General features: G+C 39.3%; 1 protein-coding gene across 2 annotated transcripts in view; it reads right to left on the bottom strand.

Annotated features, from left to right (window-relative positions):
- CACNA2D3 (calcium voltage-gated channel auxiliary subunit alpha2delta 3) overlaps window positions 1–20871 on the bottom strand; it is a 396842-nt gene that overhangs the window by 40965 nt on the left and 335006 nt on the right. For both annotated transcript variants that reach the window (XM_058422243.1, XM_058422242.1), the window contains 2 exons: window positions 1181–1242; window positions 265–309 (listed from right to left, as the gene is read on the bottom strand). In XM_058422243.1, the coding sequence (XP_058278226.1) occupies window positions 265–309; window positions 1181–1242 (107 nt within the window). The remainder of the gene's footprint in view (window positions 1–264; window positions 310–1180; window positions 1243–20871) is intronic.

Here is a 20871-nt window from a genome sequence, read left to right on the forward strand (position 1 = left end):
AAGTAGTAAACAAATGTCTTAGAATTGCTTCAAATAATTTCCCAAACTGGATTCACAAAGCGAAAATTATTGCAACACATTTGAGGTACTGCAGTCAATCTTGGAATTCAGTGGCACAACAAAAGCCTCACTATCTAAACAGCAAAATATTTACAAGGTGATAAAGAACACAATGTACAATGAGACCTTGAAATTAAATTTGTCAACTGTATCTTCTACTGCAGTAGAGGTATACATGGAAAAAAAAATCTGTTAAATACTTACTTCATCATCACAGCTTATAGCACATCTGCCGTCGAGGGATGCACACTAAACATGATTTAAAAAAAAAAAAATCAATAAAATATTTTCAATTCGCATTTGATGATTCCAAAATAAAACATTTTATAAATTTGTATGAGCAAAGTTTTAAAGGAGTTGATACTGATCACATCTTTATCTAAATTACTTGTAAAAATGAGTAGCAAACTTTTGGATCGTTCACCAAACGTGTTCTGTCCCTCCCTGCAGAGAGAGGGTTCGTTCACACTGTAACAATTTCAGCTGCTTTAAGCACCACAATCTCTTCCATACCCTAAATCTTCGGGACCATTCATGGATGGGAGAAGATTCCAGCAGCGGTGGGGTCAGGGTTTATTTTCTGTAACACCACAGCTCCGATTGATTCTCAAACCAGGGGTGGCATCTCCCAATCTTTAGAAAGTGCCTGATTATCCTCTCCAGTGAGTACAAGTTCTACCCCTGAATGGTTTAGGTGAAGTTTACAGAACACTAGGAGTGCCAACCGTGATCCAGTAATGTAGTTTTGTTAATTAACCTGCGTGATCCTACAGTTACTTAGTGTTAGAGAAAAAAACCTGAGTGAGAAGTCACGATTCTGCTATCACATGAAAACAAATACCACACTTTTATTTACTGTTTACACTTCTTCTACGGGAGCAAAACCACGTGCCAGCAAAGTAACTCCTTATGCACTGGGGCCTAAAATTAACAAACTTTCTGCTTGCTTCCAAAAATCTAGCAACTTCTTCATCACTGAATTCTCCTTTTCTGCATCCAAATGTAAAACCAGAGCAAGTCTTCAAACACGCTGCTTCTTTACAATACTTTGCACGTGACAGGATCATCCCTTTCACTGTTGTGGATTCAATGACAAAGAACACTTCAATTTAAAATATACCTGTCTGCTCGCAGTCCAAAATTTCCGCTGGAAAAATTCAAGCTTCATCTGGATACCTACAGCTGCGAGAGACAAAATAAATGAATAAATAAACAAACAAACCCAGCATGCTTAATTCCTTCAAAATTATTCTTAAAATTAGTCAGGAAGAAAAGATTTCACAATAAAAACAGAAAGTTAACCCTAAAATACAATTAAAAAAAAAAAATGCAACTAATTAAATTGAAGAGACCACACAGTCATATTTTAAACCCTTTAAACAGAAAGATGTTGCTTGTATAACGTGAAGAATACACATGGGAAAAAAAAAAAATCATTCAAATTGCATGTCTCCATAATTAATATCAAAGAACCACAAGCTGAACATATTTATGTTCACACCAATCTCATTTATATTTTACTGGCACCAATATAACAGCTGTAGGGAGCACACACAATGTGTTTTCTACTGAAACCCATGATGATTTGCTGAAACAACATGAAAATGTTGGTTAACACTTCAAGTGATGATTTGTTTTGAGGTAATTTAACCCATAAATTATCAGTGGAATACAAGAAGTATTAAAAATGTATTTGAAGAAATGGAAGTAAAGAGTACGACATGTAATTCTGCTAAAGGGAAATATCTGACAAATATTACTGGGCATCAATTTTTTTTTTAAACGATATTAAAGATAATGGATTGCATTTTTTAAAAATCATTATTCAAGATAATACTGTTTCAAATTACATATTTCTCATAATCTCAGGTGGGATTATGTTTTGCCAAATATCAGCGAACCTTTCTGCCAGCCTAGTTTGATGTTCCTGTCACTGTTTTATTTTGAAGAGCAGTATAAAGCACTGAGGTTTGCAGAAGCTCCACAAGCAACTGATTCTTCAGGTTTCACTTGCCTAAACCGAGAGAATTCAAAAAAGCTTTAAAAGTCTGAAGATCTAACACCTTGCGAATTCATGGACTATTTTAAACACAAAGCCTCAAAAAAAAAAAAAGAGTTGTTTTGGAAAACTGAAGGAAATTTCATTTATTCATTCCTCCTCTAGGGCCTACAGCATGATTCATTTAAAAATGTATTTACATTTAGATTATTGGTACTTGTTTTTGCAAATGAGCACAGGCTGATGTCATGCACATATTTGATTTTGTGTTAGCAGGTAGGGAGAAGTATGTGAAATGAAATCTGTAATGGACCAATATAATGGGAGAAGTGAAATTAAATAAGGAATTTTCTTATTAGAGCAGGTTATTTATATTTTTCTGCTATCTGTAACTCATGGCTGGTTTTACTTCAGAGAGTAAGCAGAGAAATCCAATCCTCCTTTTGAATACACACCAGAGGAAACTCTCCAGCTAATTTTATTACCTAGGAGTTCATGTTCTGGTGCATGAGAAGATGCTCTCTGACAGCCAAGCAGCACACTCTCTTCATCTATTGCCTGTGTTTGGGCTCATCCCTAGCACACCCTTCCTGCTTTTTCTGAAATGCCGGCAAAACCCACACACACACGCTTTCAGGAGCTTTCCACAAGGAACTCGCATCACTTCTGGATGCTGTGTCATCTCCTGTGCTTCTAACAGGCAGAGGTGTGTGCACTGCAGGTAGATACTGCCCATTTTAGGTCCTGATAAGCTCAGCCCTTTGGAGTTCAAACTGTTGGAGACAGCGGTACCCGGAAAACCGCTGTTCTTGAAAAGTGTTAATGGAAGTGTAATAAGCATTCATTAAACAGTTAAAACTCTTGTTCTCCCCTAATGAAATTCTATGTATATACAAATTTGAGCAGGATTTTAGATGAGTGTCAGGAGGATCAGGAGATCCCTTCCGCTCTAAACTATCTTATGATTCTGATTTTAAGTGTAAATGTTTTCCTTGCAAAGAGAGTCAATATGCAGGGAAAGTTTTCTGTTTCCTGTACAAAACCTACCACACAACAGCATCTGAAACAGGAACGAGATAATTACAGCAAAGCTCGTTTGTAAAAGATTCCATGTGCACATTTCACCCAGTCACAATGGAATGCTGCAGCACATCAATTGAAATGCTGGGATTAATTTCTATGAAAAGCAGAGCATCCTTCTCCATGAGGGTGAGAAGGGGCAGCTGCAGGTTTGGTTTCATAGCAGCAACTCTTCAGATTTTGATGCTTTCTTGGACAGACTGTGAGGGAAAATAAAAGACAGTGAGGAATATTTGCTCCCACTTGAGCAGATTCAACAATTTAAGCAGTAGGGTAATTTGTGCAGAAACTGAAGGTACAGGCTTTATCAATTTAGCTGCTGCTGGACTCAAAAAAAAAAAAAAGAAATCAGTTTATTTCTCTAACTAACTTTGAAAAGGGTTGTATCACTAATCTCTGAGATACAATGCAATTAAAAAGGGTAAAACAGAAACACCCACTCTGTTCAAGGTAATACAACATTACAATATTTTAACATATCCCCCTTGCGAAGTAATTCCTCAATTAGAGTTTTGAAATCCTTTGGCTTGGTATCAAATAATGAACCACTACATGGTGTCAACTACATGATGGCTGGACCTGATTTATAGTTGGGCTCGATGACCTAAAGGGTCTTTTCCCATCTAAATGATTCTGTGATCTCTACTGTGCTTGCAGGGTAGGAGGAGAGAACACATCTCACAAACATGGCACAATGAAAGCAGCATTTGGTAGGGGTTTTTTTGAGATGTCTGTCTTAATATGAGATTTTAATCTCCTTAAAGTTTTGTCTCATTTACACATTGATCCCTGCACAATTCCACACAGGAACTTCCCTGTCACAGAACGAGTAGCTTAGAAATATTCTATATCTTACATAATATATAATCAATGAAAATAACGAATAGTTCCTAAAATTCAGCTGAAAATTATACTAATGCTTCCAGATTTGAAAGAACTAACTGTATTACGGTATAGGAAAATGATTTTCTTTTCAACCCCTCTTGTGATACCAAAGCACTCTTGCAGGTTTTTCCCTCCTGAGCTTTTCAAGGACTTTGTGACTAGAAGATGATTTTTTTTTTTTTTTGGTCTGGTCATTTAATGCCACAAGAGCTATTCAAATATACTTCAAAAGGTTTTTGAGACAATATATCCTCCTGAGAAATCTCTAATCCTTCAGCACTTGAGAACTTCAGAATAAAATATCTGTCCTCCAAACCACCCAATATTTAAATACTGTGTTTTACAAACTGGCTGCATGAGGGAGGAAAAGGAAAGATGGCAACTTCTAAATTATATCCCCCATGTCACTAATTCCTAGTTTAGCCCTCTGGGTATAAAAGCTACCACAGAGATTGAGATTAAAAAGCTGAAATTGCACTGAAATTTTTCTAGATACTGTTTAGGAAGGTACCCAGGTAACTGCCACAACAAAAACTCAAACTGACCTTTGTGTGGAACATACACTTCGCAGCATAAAGTATCCTTCCACATCGGCAGTTTTGGTTCAACCAAAATGGCCCAAAGGGAAAAAAATAATTGTGCAGCCAGGAAGAAAATGAGTTTTGTGTTCACTGTTGCCTTTTCTCTAATGCCACAGAGGAGGGTTGGCTGGAGCTGAGGGCAGGCAGAACAACTGATGGGAGCTAGTAGAGGGGTATTTTGTGTTATGCAACACACAAAATGTATCATTTCAAATGAATATTGCAAATCAAATTTTTTGTTTTCATCACATCAGCAAATTTACTTAGGTGATGCAAATAAAAACCTTTAATTCTGCCTGTGGAAAACAGTTATTAACTCCCTGAGATGATTTCTCTCTGTTTGATAAAGTGGCTGCTGTTTCTGTAGTGCAGACCCTATGGAGTAACAGATGGCTGAGAATGACAGAGCTGAATTCTCGGCTCAGTGATAATTATTGTTTAATAACTAATTTCCTTGTGCATTGATTCCATGGCTGAAGGTAATATTTTGCTCTCTCAGTGGGTTGCTTTCAGGATGGAAGTAGTGGGAAGGGCTCAAATGCTACACGGCTCAGGGCTGCTTAGTATCAAGGCAAACATGAAGGAAAACAAAAAACCACTCAGAACAGATCAGGATTCCTCGTGTTCACTTCAATCTCCACGGTTAAGCAAATAGACAGGAAGATAAGGAAATCCTTCCTTGACAAATTACTTCTGTGCAAAGAATTAGAATCCTTCTTAGGTTCTAAGTAAAAAGAATAATTTCCTACTTAAAATAAGAGAGGGAAATAGATTAGACTGATTTATTTCAGGCAAGAGAGGAGCTGAGTCTACCTACAGACCTGACAAATGGATTCTAAATGCACGATTATAGGAAAAAGTAGGAAAAGCTAAAGGGATTTCCACTCTCTGAAATACCCATTCCCTATAACACTGTATATAAGCACTAGATCAGCAAGGTTACAAAAATATCTTAAGGTCTCCATTCCTTTTCCCACAGAATACAGTAGAGATTTAGACTCTCTCTCATACATAAAAGTTGGCTAAATTCTTCAGGACATTTTTTAGCCTCCTATTTCTGAAGAAATTATCTTAAATGAGGTTTAACTTGGCTTCAGAATAAGAAATGTTGGACACAGACTTGTAGCGGGATTATTTTTCAATCTGTATCACCTTTGTGTATTGAGCTTAGACTCATTAAGATGCTCCTCTTTCTCCCTACTGGTATTAACTCTGACTATCATCTTTTAAAATATGTAATAACTGCATGTGAAATATTCCAGACACACTTAAATAATCTTTAAAAAGTTCATTTCACTTCTGTTTATACTCTAAATCTGTTTCCGTTTGAAATCCATCTTCAGCACTTAGCTCAGGCAAAGGAGACGCTGATTCTACACCCCAGTGCACAATCCTGAGAAATAAACACCATCAACTGCCAGGAACAACCAATACTGATTGTGCTGAGAAGACTCCCATCACCAAAGCCATGAGTGTTTTATGTAGAATAGTTAAAAATAAAATCTAGATATTTTTCTCCCCTCAATTGCAGGAAGTCTTAGCTAACAAGTTAAAGGTATTCCAACAGGAACTCTCTACAATATAGTTATTGAGGCATTACTATAGAAAATAATATAATTATGTAATTAGTAACACGGTTATGTTTCAGTATCACCCAACAGAGCTGTACTCTCAGTGGCAGTCATTCCTAAATCATATTCAGGATATATAAAAATGTGAACAAATACTTGTGAACTGGGCACTTCCCAGACTGCTTCTGAACCCAGGTTCAGTTTACTTGCACAATAAAATGAAGTCTCACCTTTCCAAACTTCATTCAGTTTCCTTCTCAGTGATGTTTCCCCTTTTATCTATACTTTCCTCTTCTCACCCCTGCTCATTTTCAGTTCCTCTCTTCAAAGAGAAGATCTTCAGGATATTATAACATGAAAAAAATTATTATTTTTATTATCTGGAATGACTGACTCTGATGTAAACATCCCTCAAAAAACAAAACAAATCAAAACAAACAAAAATAAGACCACCAGCCTAACAGTTTAAGCCTGGCTATTTTTTAATATAGTGAAAATACAAGCTTATTCTTGAAAGCATCAGGCAGTCTCAGTCCTGGGTGGTGCCCCCAGCCATCCTCACGGTGAACTGTTATGGGTAGCCTGTGATAAAAGAGCAAAATTGACAAAGAATGGGCCAAATTATTCAGCAGTTATACACTTTCTTCTGCTTTTCTTATGGTAAAGCGTGGTTCCTGCCTCGGCAAAAATAAGGTATCTGTTATGCATTTGGATGAGATGTCATTATTTTTCAGAAACTCTCCTTTGCAATGTGTTGCTTTGTTGTGTTGCGGTTTTCTTACGGTTAATTATTTTAAATCAGGGACAATTTCTAACATTTTTACAACTTGTTTTGTTGTTTCTTGATATGGAACTTTCTTGTTTACTCCACAATATGTCTATTGCATATTTAAGTACTCTAAAATTACTTTAATACCTTACAAATATTTTATTATTAAATCCTTTGAAATCCATATAAATGTGCACCTACCTTTTTCATCTCAGTTGGAGCTACTGAGAGCCTGATAGAGTGTCAAATACAAAATATCTCAAAGTGCAAACTATCAGCTAGTTTTGGATTCTAAACAATAGGCGGGGGAAAAAAAATCTGATATTATTTATGTTATCTTACCTTTACCTTTTTGTCACCAAGTAAGTGGAGTGACTGGAAATAGAGAGATATTTTTAAGTTTTATTTAATTATTGGTTTTTTTATGTGAGGCAGTTTGAATATGTCGTGGGATTTAGTAACACAAAGACTCCTTCCTTCATCAGAGCCTGGTCTATGAATATATGAAATGCCACTAGTCAAACCAAACACATCACACTGTGATGCACAGCGTCAATGAGCGAATCCTCCTTAAACGGGCAGCGGAAAGATGAAGTTGTGCCTCTTTTCTCACTGACCTCAGGCCTGCTGCTTTCCCCCGGAAGATTTTTGAATGAGTGGCGGAAGAGGTTGTGTGCGTGGAGACTACCAAGAGAGAGGGCAGGCAAATGGCGTTTGCTGGAGGCCACGCTCCGGCAGAAAGGGAGGAGATGCTGGGAAGCTGACGTGAGGCCAAGCTGAAAGGGGAGCAGGATGATGATGGCTGGGAGGCCAAAGTTCATCCAAACTCAAAGCTCCAGGGAAAGCTGCAGGGCTTGGTTTGCAGCCAAGCCCTGACAAACCGAACCGTGGAGGGCGGTCTGTGAACATCATCACGAACCAGACTCCCTCTGACTCCCTGACACACATCCTCCTTCTGGAGGACTAATGAAGGAGCAGCAGGAGCGGGAGGAAACGCAGAAAGGATACGGATTGAGTGTAAACATAAAAAAATATAGACACTGGTGACTGGAAGTCCATTGCCTTTTCAGGATGTCTTCAGAGGGGATCTGAAAATTATCGAGACAATCATCCTGCATCCCAAACTTTACAGGACAGCAGCTGATGTGCTGCCAACGCTGTGACAAAGGCTCCCACAGAAATCTGCTCACTTACCCCATGATGAACTTTCCATACCAGGAGCAAAGCTTGAGGGAGGTACTTGAGAATTAATCTGTGACTTAAAAAAAAAAAAACAAAACAAAAAACCCTAAAAGAAACCTCCCATAAGTCTGGAGGAAGGTAATCCCTGGGCATGTAAATTTACACTAAGTGCACTTTGCTGGAAAGGCAGGTGCCCTGTTCCTGGGGAAAACGAGGAGTACAGTGACAGCAGAAAGGAGTGGCTTGGGTGGCCCAGTTTGAAAAGGGTGAGGCAGGGCACAGCTCAGCCCTGTCTGGTGTCTGGAGGATCCTTCCTGTGACTTTTAGAAAATGCCTGACACCTACTGACACCTGGCTCATTCCATCGTCAAAAGAAAAAAAAAGGAAACAAACAAACAAACAAACAAAAAAACCAAAAAACCAAACCAAACCAAAACTAAACAAAACCACCAAAAAAAAAAAAAAAAAAAACCCCAAAAACCCCACAAAACAACAACAAAAAAACCCCACCAAAAATAGCAGCAGCCTCAAGAAGTTTCAGCAGCCTGCAGAAACAAGGCAAGAACCATCACAGAGGAAACTGTGCTGGTGGCAGAGCTTTTATGAATTCCTAAGAGCCTTCAACTTTCTTCCAGCATCTCCTAGCATGGCCACTGCTCTGACAAATATTTCTGAATTCCAACAGATAGGAAGCATGTGAAGATTGAAATCTGACCAGAGTAATGCTAAAATAATGAAGCAGTGAGAGTATTTTTATAGCTCCCTAACCATTTTTTAGTTTTATAGGGTTTTCTTGCTATTTGAGTACAAACCCCTGACTGAAATGAAAAATAGGAATATGTATTTGTAAGCACTTTTATAAATCTTAAGGGAAGATCCAGGACTTGTCAAGTTCTCAGAAAAAGCTTTACTTCTCGTAGCTGAGGTCCTAGCTTAGAGCAGCGCAGCCAGACTACCTTTCCATCCCAGCCAAAGGCTGTGGTTTCAAGCTGGCAATCAAGGAACCCTAAGAGGCTCAAAGTCCAGACAACCAGCCAGAAATTAGGATATTTATCTGAATATCCTGTGACCTTAGGATACAGAAGACTTGCTGCTTCCACTTGTGACTAAAACACAACACATTGAAGCCTCGATCACGTCTGATTTGCAGGCTTGATTCTGGCTACCTAAGCAGGTTAACAAAATAAAATCTGTTTCTACATTTCCCAGCATTGTGAGAAGGCTGATCTCAGACACGGGCAAAGATCCTACTGTAATGTCCAAAGTGCTTTACCCCTCCCAAACTGGAATCCTCTCACAGCAGAATGGGTACAAGTTGTCCTACTGCCAGACACAGAACACTTTGGACAAGACATTAAAGACAAACATTATGGCATCCACTGCGAAGGAACTTTGTGAGTCCTCTGTCCAGTTTGTCTCCTGACAGTTCAACCCCCCCACCACAGACCTGGGGCTCAATACATGCAGATTCTGCTGTACCAATCCTTGCAGGGGGAGGGATCTGACCAAATCCAACATTTCCTGCCTACAGAAGACGCTGAGCACCCACCACTCCCCCTCTGCTGCTGTCACAGGGGGATTTGTGTCCGTACAAAGTCTATGAATATCTGAAATGTCATTAGTCAAACCAGGCTTGGGACGCTGAATGAGCAAACACTGACATTTCATCAAACCACATCATCTGGGAAGAAGTCTTGGATCTCTTATTTATTGAGTTATAATAACAATAACAGTGATACTCTCTACAAACTGTTTGTGCTATACTGTGATTAGCAAATTACTTTGAATTACCGAAAATGTGAGTCATGTTACTTGAAGTCAAATAATACATCAGAAGGACCTCATAATGAATAAAAATCTCCAGCCTTTCAACACCATATCTGCTGGATGATTCATAAGTCAAATGTTTACTGCAATGTTCCAGAATAATTCTCATGTTTTTATTTTTCTAAGATGACTACTTCAACCATGTTTTTGCTGTTCAACCATGTGGTGATAATCTATAGTTTTAGAAGAGGACAAAAAAATTATGTGTCCAAAAGACTCAGTGCACATATTTTTATGTTTGTGCTTGAAATTGAGAAGTACCATGGTATTCTGCAGTTGCAAGTACAAAGAAAATAACTGGTGGATTTGCAACTTGATTTTCATTTGCGTCTTTTACTGACCGATTTTAAAAAAACAGTAACAGCAAAAGATACAGATGCTCAGCTTTTCCGTGAAGAGTATTATCTGCAAAAGCAGATTTGTTTGCCTCCTTTTTTCATTTTTGTGTCAAAATTTCTTTTTTATTAAATATACGTGTAGAAAAGAACACAGCTGCATCTTGGTTCAGCAAAATAGGAGTTAGCATTTGAGCTATAAACTAGCATTCTTGAGATCTCCTGAACTGCAGGTTTAAACCATGTCAGGAAGAGAAAACAATTTTAGACTAATAATACTGAGATTTTTCAGTATACTGAAATATAAATTTTCTTCTCTTTCATATTCTCCTACTTTTTATGTCTGAAATAAAAAGAAACACCACCTTTCAAGGTGTGTTCAGTATATTACAAACGCCCCTGGAAAGTCAGTTTCTAAAACTATGGATTTTCACGTTTACTTAAATTTTTTCATAAGAATACTTTACTGTCACAATTTTGAGTCATGGCCAAGAAATGTTAACTGTACCTCTCAGCAATGACCTGTACTGGGGAAATAAATTTATCTTTTGCTTTATTTAATGTGAAGAAGTCCATGCCCATCAGCTGCAAAGGAGCTAATGCCATCCAAGAGGTCAAGGAATCAGGGGTGGAATGAGAGCTTTCTGTTTACTTGTCTTACAAGATTTCAGGAAAAATAAGTAATCAACATCTTCAGAATTGCTACATGAGCCCACATAGGTTCCAGCAGAACTCGTTGCTTACAGCTGATATGCTGACTATTCCTGTATTAAGACGTGTTTTCATATTGCTGAAAATTAGCCAACAGCTTATTTTCTTCATTAGAAAAAATGAAATCACCTCTTTAAAGCCACAAAATATAAAGAACAATATATTGACCAACTTATGACCAAACACAAAATTAATAAATATTTTTAATTGATACTTCAAGAAAAAAAAAAAAAAAAAAAAAAAAAAAAAAAAAATAAGGCTTTTAAAAATGTTGAGACTGATAAAATTAAAAGGCACTGACACACTTCTAAAGTTTTTTAATGAAATGTCAGCATTGCCCAAGATGTGTGTGCCAAGTTATACCATAAGTGAACTTCCCTGGGTGAATTATTAACTTCTGGAAATAGCATAAGCACTGACATGAGTTTCACAATAAAAGTACAAAGGCACCATACTTACTTCACATAAACTGCTATCCAGATGCTTCAACAAGCATTATATGACTGCTTCAACAGTCTATTATAATTTATATACCAATGATTAGTAGGATTTAGCTATCAATGCCATCTCAAAGCATATTTTAGAAGTATAAATTGGTAAGTTTTAAGGGGAATCAATATAATGGGCACCAAATGTAATCCTCTTTAATGTAATTGCTTTGAAATAAATCAGGAAGGTTTCTGAAAGGGAGCTGTCCCATTATACATTAAACTAAGGATTTATCATACAAAATCGCTTCTCTTTCTAATAAGTTGCCTGATAGGCACAAATTCAGCTGGGGTTTTTGCCAGGAAGGTGCTGAGCGTTGCTAAGTGCTCACTGGAGTCTCTGAGAGTTAAGGGATGCCCAGCAAAGGATAAGAATACAAAACCCCTTCCAGAACAGAGCTCTGGAGAACACAAAACCCCTCAAAACTCTGCTCAAAAAAGGACTCTTGGCAGCACTTTCCAGAGACTGTGCTGTTGTACAGAGGCAAAGCTATTATTGACTTACAAGGAAAGTGCATCTTGCAAAGGCCAGGTTTTTAAAGCCATACCAAAGCAGGCTGATCCTGATGGGCTTTCCAGAAGCACTTATTTCACACTGCAATCAGTAAATGTTGGCCTGGAATTCTGAAGAATCTATCATATTCCTAGGCATCAAAATAACTTTGAAATACCACTTTCGAAAATGTAGACATTTATAAATGACAAAGGTTATCCTGGAAGTTCTGCTATAACACATTTATAAAATGTATTTAATTTTCTAATTAAGGCAAATTCAATAAATTCTTTCTTTTTCCGCTGCTCTACAAAAAGAATGCTGAGGTGTAATTTCCAGAGTTAATAAATCTCAGCACATCTATAATGGAAGCAAACATGATCTTCTCCATCCTCTCACAGAACAAGGCTGATATGCTCTATGCTAAGGGAAAAGCCCTCCTTATTTTTATTTGAAATAAAAGGAAATCAAAACCACACATTAGAGATGCAGTAAATTATAACAAACTCCAATAAAGTATATTTAAACAGATTTAGTTTATATTCTTATATAGATTTTTGCATTAAAGTGGCCACAGAAGGCAAAAAGAGAAGGGTCTCACACAAGTTTCCCTGCTTTACTCTGTTTTAAAGTACAGGCAGAAAACATCTACAGGGATGGAAGGCTCTGACTCTTGCATGTTTTATACTTTTATACTGTGTTGATTTCACAACAAATACTCATTTAATTCAATGAGTTTAGATTGTAGCGCTGATTACACTCATATCCAGAAATCAGAATTTTAACTGAGTTTCCATGGAAACACTACATGTCCCTGTTTTCCTTTCAGACAAGGCTATGCCTGTTTAACAAGTTTGCCGAGGACAACAGGTTTTGTTTAAGTTACATTAACTGGAGCCAATACTTCCTAATTGCATTACCAGAAGAAACATTTACAGCAAATCTTCTACCATGGGAAACCCTCCATTGTTCAGCCCATCCCTGAAAACCAGGAAATATCGGCATTCCTATAGCTTAAAATGTGGTAATTGGTCTTCTATGTGCAAAACAATCTCTTTTACAAAATGACAGCACTGCTCATGTTTTATAATATTCACATATAAGGAAATTATCACACGGAATCTGGGCTTCTGTGACACTTCCATCAGAGAACATCTGCCCAGGAGGACAACATAGGTCCAGGGTCTGAAGCACTGGAGGCTTAGGGCTGTTCCTGGTCTAAATATACCCTGTAAATAGGAATTAAAACAGATTCTCTTCTTCAGAGTGATTTTTTTTTTTTCCCCATAAGTTCAGCCCAACAAGGACTCTAGAAACCCAGGTCTGACAGGTGCCCTCAATCTGTCCAAAAAGGTGTAAAACATTTTGAAACTTTGAATGGTGTCTTTTTTTCACCATTTCATAATATTCTTACATAGAGCACCAGAAAGGATGTGCTGTATTCAGATTTGCAGTTCAAATCCTGTGTGGATGGAAGGGTGATAAGGACAATACATTTCCCTAGGATTTTAGGAGAAGAACCAGGTCCAAAGTCCTTATTTGGAACACTTAAAGAGATGCCTTAGCAAGAGTGCTGTGACAGTACAATGAAGAGGACTGTAGATAAACAGGGCTTTTTACTTTTTTAGTTTAAATCTGCCCTATGATGCAACTGCAATGTTGTTCTACATGATTAATTTCACCCAAGTTCCATTTAGACAAAGCATTATAGAAAATCAAGCTTAGGTAACTCCCACTTCTTTCTCAAAACCTTTTCACATTTTCGACGTAACAAAGTCTGCAGGAGTTCTAAAACAGGTATGCCTTTACTCCAAAGCTAAGAAAGCAACAATAGGTAAAAGTATGACCAGATGATGGCATAGAGAAAAGCAGAGAGTTTAATTTCCAAGGAAAAGCCTGTACTACAATTGCTTGAAATACAAATGGTCACTTCAGTGCCTACGTTTGAACACACCTCCAAATCATCACAAACTACAAATTACAGAGCGCTCTGCTCTTTCTTCTTTCTAACAGGTTTATAGAAAAGAAGCTTGTAGCAGTTACTAATGAAAACCATTTAAGATCTTAATGACACCACAAAAACTCGAGGTATGGAAATTATTATTTCACTAGGGTAGGCACATGATGCATAACTTCACCTTCTAAAAGTTAGCCCACTTCTCCCCCAGAGCACTTTGAGAAGGGAGAAGTCAACAGTGCTGTTCTCTGAACTCATTTATTCTAACTCTGCTGAAACATAGAGACGGAAAGGAAATGGACACTGTCATTTTGAAAAAGGAAAAGGATAAAAAGTCTCAGCCAAAATATGAGTAACCAAGCTCAGCCCTGCCATTATATTCTAAAATAACAGACTGCAGAAGGAAACAAAAGCAAATAAAGATGAAAACACACCCTTTTTGCTTAAGACAGCTATAGCTTTATGGACAGAGAAAGCTCAGCTACTCAGGCTGGGTACTTTTGAGATTAAAGAACAGTAAAATAGAAGTGCTTTTGGAATGAAAGGCATTCGTTGTATTAAATGATAATATGTATTATCTCTATACTTCAGTGTCACCCAGAGGTGACGCAGAAGTCAGATATAAATATGGAAGACAAAAAGATGACATCAACATTTAAACGCTTTCTGAACTTTAGGATTAATAATCTACTTTTATGCTGTACTTTTTTTTAAAATTTATTTTCTCACAGGCAAATTTAAGCTGTTGTCTTAAATTTGTTATCCTCTCGAGTAATGCATGGGCTTGAGAGAAAGTTCATCCTTCAGCACCTTAGGGGACAGTGAAACAGAAGCCACAGTTAAAAGTTAAACAATAACTTTAGGTAGTACAAACAAAAACGAGGCATAGCTCAGTGTTACAACTGTCAGGACTTCATAATTTATACCAATCCTAAAACATTTTCCTCCCTACTTAGCAGACAGCCTGTCAGCCATTTGGTATGATCCTCCCAAAAGAGGTATTAAAACCCAGAAAATAATATTCCTTTTCACCAAATCAAGAAAAGACAAATATACACTGGACATACTTAAGAAATTGCAATCAATATTGCAAAATAAACATTCTGTTAATGAGAGGAGAAACCATCGAATGAAGATCTTTGGGGATTCTCACCATGAAACAGGAAACCAAAACTGATGTACAGAAGGACGTGTAGCCAAAACAGACATGTTAATACAGAACTGGTAAAAAGAGCATAAGAATAGCGAAAACATGATGTTCCTTAATGATTTCAACCTTTAGCATCCCTTACTTGTCCCTTGGTTATCCCAGTCATATACTGCTCATATAAGTTGTACACCTACATAACCAGGGTATTATAGCCTCTTTTTATAATATTTCATAGCTACACTTTTTTTTTTTTTTTTTTTTTTTAATGCCTGTTGTTTAACTTCTGAATGCATTTCCTCCCAGGGTATCTGAAATCTGTAATCATCATCACAGTGTTTCTCTCCCACATTACACTTTTAGAATCAAGTTCCACGACTTTTAAGAGTTATGTTTACGTCAGAGGGATCAAGAGGTTTAAATTTCAGTACCTATTAAATGAATTTAATTATCCAACCAGTTCCATTTGGATACACTGTTACTGTTCTTCACTAATCCATAACAGACTTTCCAGTATTGTAATTCTCATTAATAAAATGCCCTCTGAAAGAGTATTTTCTTTTTTTTTTTTAAACAAAAGTGCTCTCAGTGGCCTATTTTACAAATTCTAAACAGAAGCATCATTATCCTGTATACTAGCTAAGTTTCCCAGGGATTTATCCTGTCTGAAAACAGCAGAACTAACTAAACATGAGGGATGAGAAGTTCCTCCATACACCTGACTTACCCTCTAACTTCATTTAAAACCTTCTGTGGAGGAAAAAAGGTTTTACAATAACGCCCTTGGTGTTTAAAACCTGCTGGCAGATTAAAAGTAAATGGTGAGGAAAGGATAACAGTGTGCTACGGGATCTCTAGGATGTTGTCAGAAGACTGTTGGTGTCTGCAGCTGCAGCAGCTCGAGCCATCGGGATGACAAAGCCAGAGTGAACAAGGAAACTGGAAATCCAGCAAACTATGCACTACTTTGTAAAACTTATCTGCTATTGAAACGAGGAACAGTGGCAACAGGTTCAGGCATCTGGCTCACTTGTTCACTGAAGCCATATGGGAAAATTCCCAATATCCCTCCTCTGCTTGTGAGATGGTGCCGTGAGCAACCAGCAGGGACATCCTGGGTGGTGTGCGTGGATCCTGCCCCGAGCTCTGCTGGCTACAGAGATGGATCCTGCCCACAGCTCTGCTGGGTGCAGAGATGGACCCTGCCCACAGCTCTGCTGGGTGCAGAGATGGATCCTGCCCCGAGCTCTGCTGGTCACAGAGATGGATCCTGCCCTGAGCTCTGCTGGTTACAGAGATGGATCCTGCCCACAGCTCTGCTGGTTACAGAGATGGACCCTGCCCTGAGCTCTGCTGGTTACAGAGATGGATCCTGCCCACAGCTCTGCTGGTTACAGAGATGGATCCTGCCCACAGCTCTGCTGGTTACAGAGATGGACCCTGCCCACAGCTCTGCTGGTTACAGAGATGGATCCTGCCCACAGCTCTGCTGGTTACAGAGATGGACCCTGCCCACAGCTCTGCTGGTCACAGAGATGGATCCTGCCCCGAGCTCTGCTGGGTGCAGAGATGGATCCTGCCCACAGCTCTGCTGGTTACAGAGATGGATCCTGCCCCGAGCTCTGCTGGGTGCAGAGATGGATCCTGCCCCGAGCTCTGCTGGTTACAGAGATGGATCCTGCCCACAGCTCTGCTGGTTACAGAGATGGATCCTGCCCCGAGCTCTGCTGGTTACAGAGATGTTGCCCAGAGCTCTGCTGGTTACAGAGATGGATCCTGCCCACAGCTCTGCTGGTCACAGAGATGGATCCTGCCCACAGCTCTGCTGGTTACAGAGACCCTGCCCACAGCTCTGCTGGTTACAGAGATGGATCCTGCCCACAGCTCTGCTGGTTACAGAGATGGATCCTGCCCACAGCTCTGCTGGTTACAGAGACCCTGCCCACAGCTCTGCTGGTTACAGAGATGGATCCTGCCCACAGCTCTGCTGGTTACAGAGATGGATCCTGCCCACAGCTCTGCTGGTTACAGAGACCCTGCCCACAGCTCTGCTGGTTACAGAGATGGATCCTGCCCACAGCTCTGCTGGTTACAGAGATGGATCCTGCCCACAGCTCTGCTGGTTACAGAGATGGACCCTGCCCACAGCTCTGCTAGTCACAGAGATGGACCCTGCCCACAGCTCTGCTGGTTACAGAGACTCTGCCCACAGCTCTGCTCATTACAGAGATGCTGCCCACAGCTCTGCTGGTTACAGAGATGGATCCTGCCCACAGCTCTGCTGGTTACAGAGATGGATCCTGCCCACAGCTCTGCTGGTTACAGAGATGGATCCTGCCCACAGCTCTGCTGGTTACAGAGATGGACCCTGCCCACAGCTCTGCTAGTCACAGAGATGGACCCTGCCCACAGCTCTGCTGGTTACAGAGACTCTGCCCACAGCTCTGCTCATTACAGAGATGCTGCCCACAGCTCTGCTGGTTACAGAGATGTTGCCCACAGCTCTGCTCATTACAGAGATGCTGCCCAGCTGCTAACAGCAGCATGGCAGAGGGCACAGCCTGGCAGCATGGACGTTTTAAAGGAGTTGGTCCCTCACACTTCACCTGCTCCAAGGCAATTAAGATCCTTTCAGGAGTTACTGTTACCTTTTGCCTCACAGCAAAACATCATCCAATGGAAATGTTCCACCCCAGCTCGAATCCAAAGCTACTGAGCACATCAGTCCTGATCAAACAGAATACTTACATTTCTACTGATGATGAAATCCACCAAAATTATGTATTTAACAGTTATCAGCTGCATCATTTTAATGTCAGGTTATTTAGTACCTTGTTAAATTAATGAAAAAAAAAAAAAAAAAAAAAAAAGCCCAAAAAAGCCTCCTGTGATTAGTTCCACAGTGCTGCAAGAATTTGAGCTTTAACTATACAACTTTTTACTGCAGCAAATGTGATCCCTGCTTCTGTAAGTTTCTGTGTTGAAGTGACTACTAGGGCAAAGAGTCTTTTTGAGGCCGCAAACATAGAAGTTCCCAACATTTTACAGTCGCTTGTACTCAAATACTACATTTTGCCTTAAAATCAGAAGGAATCAATGAAGTACAAGTTCTACTGTGTAGCACAATTGGTGAGCAGCAGTGTAAGAAACATTTACTGCACTTAAAAATATTTCTTCATACACTGTGAACATTTCGAAACCCTTTTACAGATGTTGTTCAAAAAAATTCCTTCCAATTCTTACAAGAGCTCCCCTAGTAAATCAACCACTCAGAATGCACAGGAGATTTATATCCTGGTCTTAAGTTTGAGTCCAGGGTGAGCTGTGACCATGAACAGAAATTCTCATCAAATATAAAAAGGAAACAAATTCACTAAGTAAAACTTTAGGGGAAAAAAAAAATGATGAAGAATAAGCTATCTAGAAAAGTAGCAAGTGATCTCAGTTTTAACATGTTTAAGAGAGGACAAAAAGCATCTAAAATGTCAAGATGAAACAAAGTGTAAACCTGGGCTTATTTTTGCATGTGCTTTTTCTCTCCAGTTTTATTTTTTTCATTTCTCTTAGCTTGATGTCAAGCATTTTTTTTTTTTTTTTTTTTTTCCTATTTGCAATAATGGCACAGCGAGTTCATTAATTTACTCTTACTGGAGATATGTTCTATCTATGGATGCCCAGCATGTATAACAGGTGGTTGACATTAGTCAGGAAATGATTGAAAATTGAATCTGCACCCCCTGCTGCTATTTGTGATGGAACAAATACTCTGCTGACACTTAATCTGCCCCTTGCTGCAACTTCATCTAACTTGCAATTAAGGTAGAGAGGCCCAGCATCTTTATTCCCTGTGCTTCTCCTCCTCTGAAGGCCTTGCATCCATCCTGCTAATTTTTCTACCTACCAAAGCACACTGTTCAAGCCAGTGTTTCAGCATTCTCCAGCTAATCCCTTCTCACCTTCATCTATTTCTTCTCATTTTGTTGTGGGGAAAGAGCACAAGCCACACTAACTCCTAAGAGCGTTATATTAAGAGTTAAAATACCACAACAAATAGCTGACTGCACTACCTAGTGAGTTAAAAGTCTTCAGAGAAAAGGGAAGGGAAAGGGAAAGGGAAAAGGGGAAAGGGAAAAGGGAAAAGGGAAAAGGGGAAAGGGGAAAGGGAAATGGAAAAGGGAAAGGGAAAAGGGAAAAGGGAAAGGGAAAAGGGTAAAGGGAAAGGGAAAAGGAAAAGGGAAAAGGAAAAGGGAAAAGGAAAAGGGAAAAGGAAAAGGGAAATGGAAAACAGGAAAAGGAAAGGAGGGGAGGGGACTGTAGACAAAGGACTGACCCAAACATTTGTTTATAGTTTATGAACAGACCCAGTGACAAAAACCTGGATATGAATATTGAAAGGATTTTCCAGTCCAGATCAGAACAGCAATGTGAGAAAAAGCAGAGTTCTGACCTGGACAGAGAGGATGCTCAGCCCAGCTGTTCTGTGGTGCCCGGGACACAGCAGCTCACACCTCCCCAGGCAGCAGCTTCCTGCCACTGCCAGGCTGCCCAGCCACCTCTTCCCCCACTGCAGATCTCCACCTGGAACACAGCACGTTCCAGTTCATCTCGTCCACTATTACATCTCATACTCTGGCCTCTCCTAGAGGTGTCAGAGGAAGGTGTAAAAATTCCCATAAATAATAATTATGGAAAAGAAAAAACCTGCCCACAGGGAAAGGTTTTTCTCCATAAGTTGTGTCATTAGTGGTTGATTAAAGCCCTTAAGAGTGAAAGTTTATATCCCTTCTAAATTTTTTTTTTTTTTTTCCCCATGAGGTAACTATGGCTCCAGATTATATATGAATCCTATTAATCTTCTGGCCCAAGGATAATTTCCAACAATGCATTTCAGAGATTAATTGCTCGCTGCATAAAAAAAGTATGCAGATACCAGATGTATCTAAGTAAAGCAAAATAAGCCACCGGAAAGGAAAAACTGGGCTCTTCCCCTGTACAAAATCACAACTCTCTGCCTGGTTTCTTGTTTCTAGAACTGCACAAGGTTACTTCCCACCTGAAAGGGACACCATCAAATAATTCATAACAACTCAGACACAAAGAAATCATGTTGTCTCATGCTGTGTCATAACCAGCATTGTATATTATTAAATTCTAGCTGATATTCCTCCCCTCTTATCTTGTTTAAGCAAAGGATGTCTGAAGAAATCCATAAGCCCACCTCTCTGGAAAATATGGCCAGGTTTTTAAGGTACATATTTTCCTTGAGCCAGATTGAGTTTGAGCCATTGGCTTATAGTTCTGTTTTGAAAAGCAAGCAGAAATAGGATCCAGGGCCCTCCTCTAAGCTTTGTCAACCTTTGAAAACCTAGTACCCTGCCAGGAAAAATTTGAGAGAGTCCTGATCTCTCAGAGCACAAGGAATGCCCTTGTAGAAGGAAAAGCATGAGAGACTCCCAGGCCTCTTTTGCCCTGGCACCTTTGCACACCGTTCTGACTCATGGGGAAGGGCACAACCTTTCTCCATCATGCCCTACTGTAGTTTTGAAAGTGACAGTTAAAGGGGAAGAATTTTAACAATAAAGGCATAGACTGTTTCACCAATAAATACAATTATTTTCTTTGTCCAGAACCAAAAGGAAGAGGGGTTTGCATTTATCCAAACTCATTCAGGGTCTTGCGCAAGAGCTTAGCTGTTTTACCAGTCTGGAGACACACATCAGTAAAGAGAAAGCACATGCCATTTCCCTGAAAGTATCTCAGTTTTAATTCCTTCCCACTCAAAGTAT

Source organism: Hirundo rustica, chromosome 12 (genome assembly GCF_015227805.2).
Source record: "Hirundo rustica isolate bHirRus1 chromosome 12, bHirRus1.pri.v3, whole genome shotgun sequence".
Taxonomy (NCBI): domain Eukaryota; kingdom Metazoa; phylum Chordata; class Aves; order Passeriformes; family Hirundinidae; genus Hirundo; species Hirundo rustica.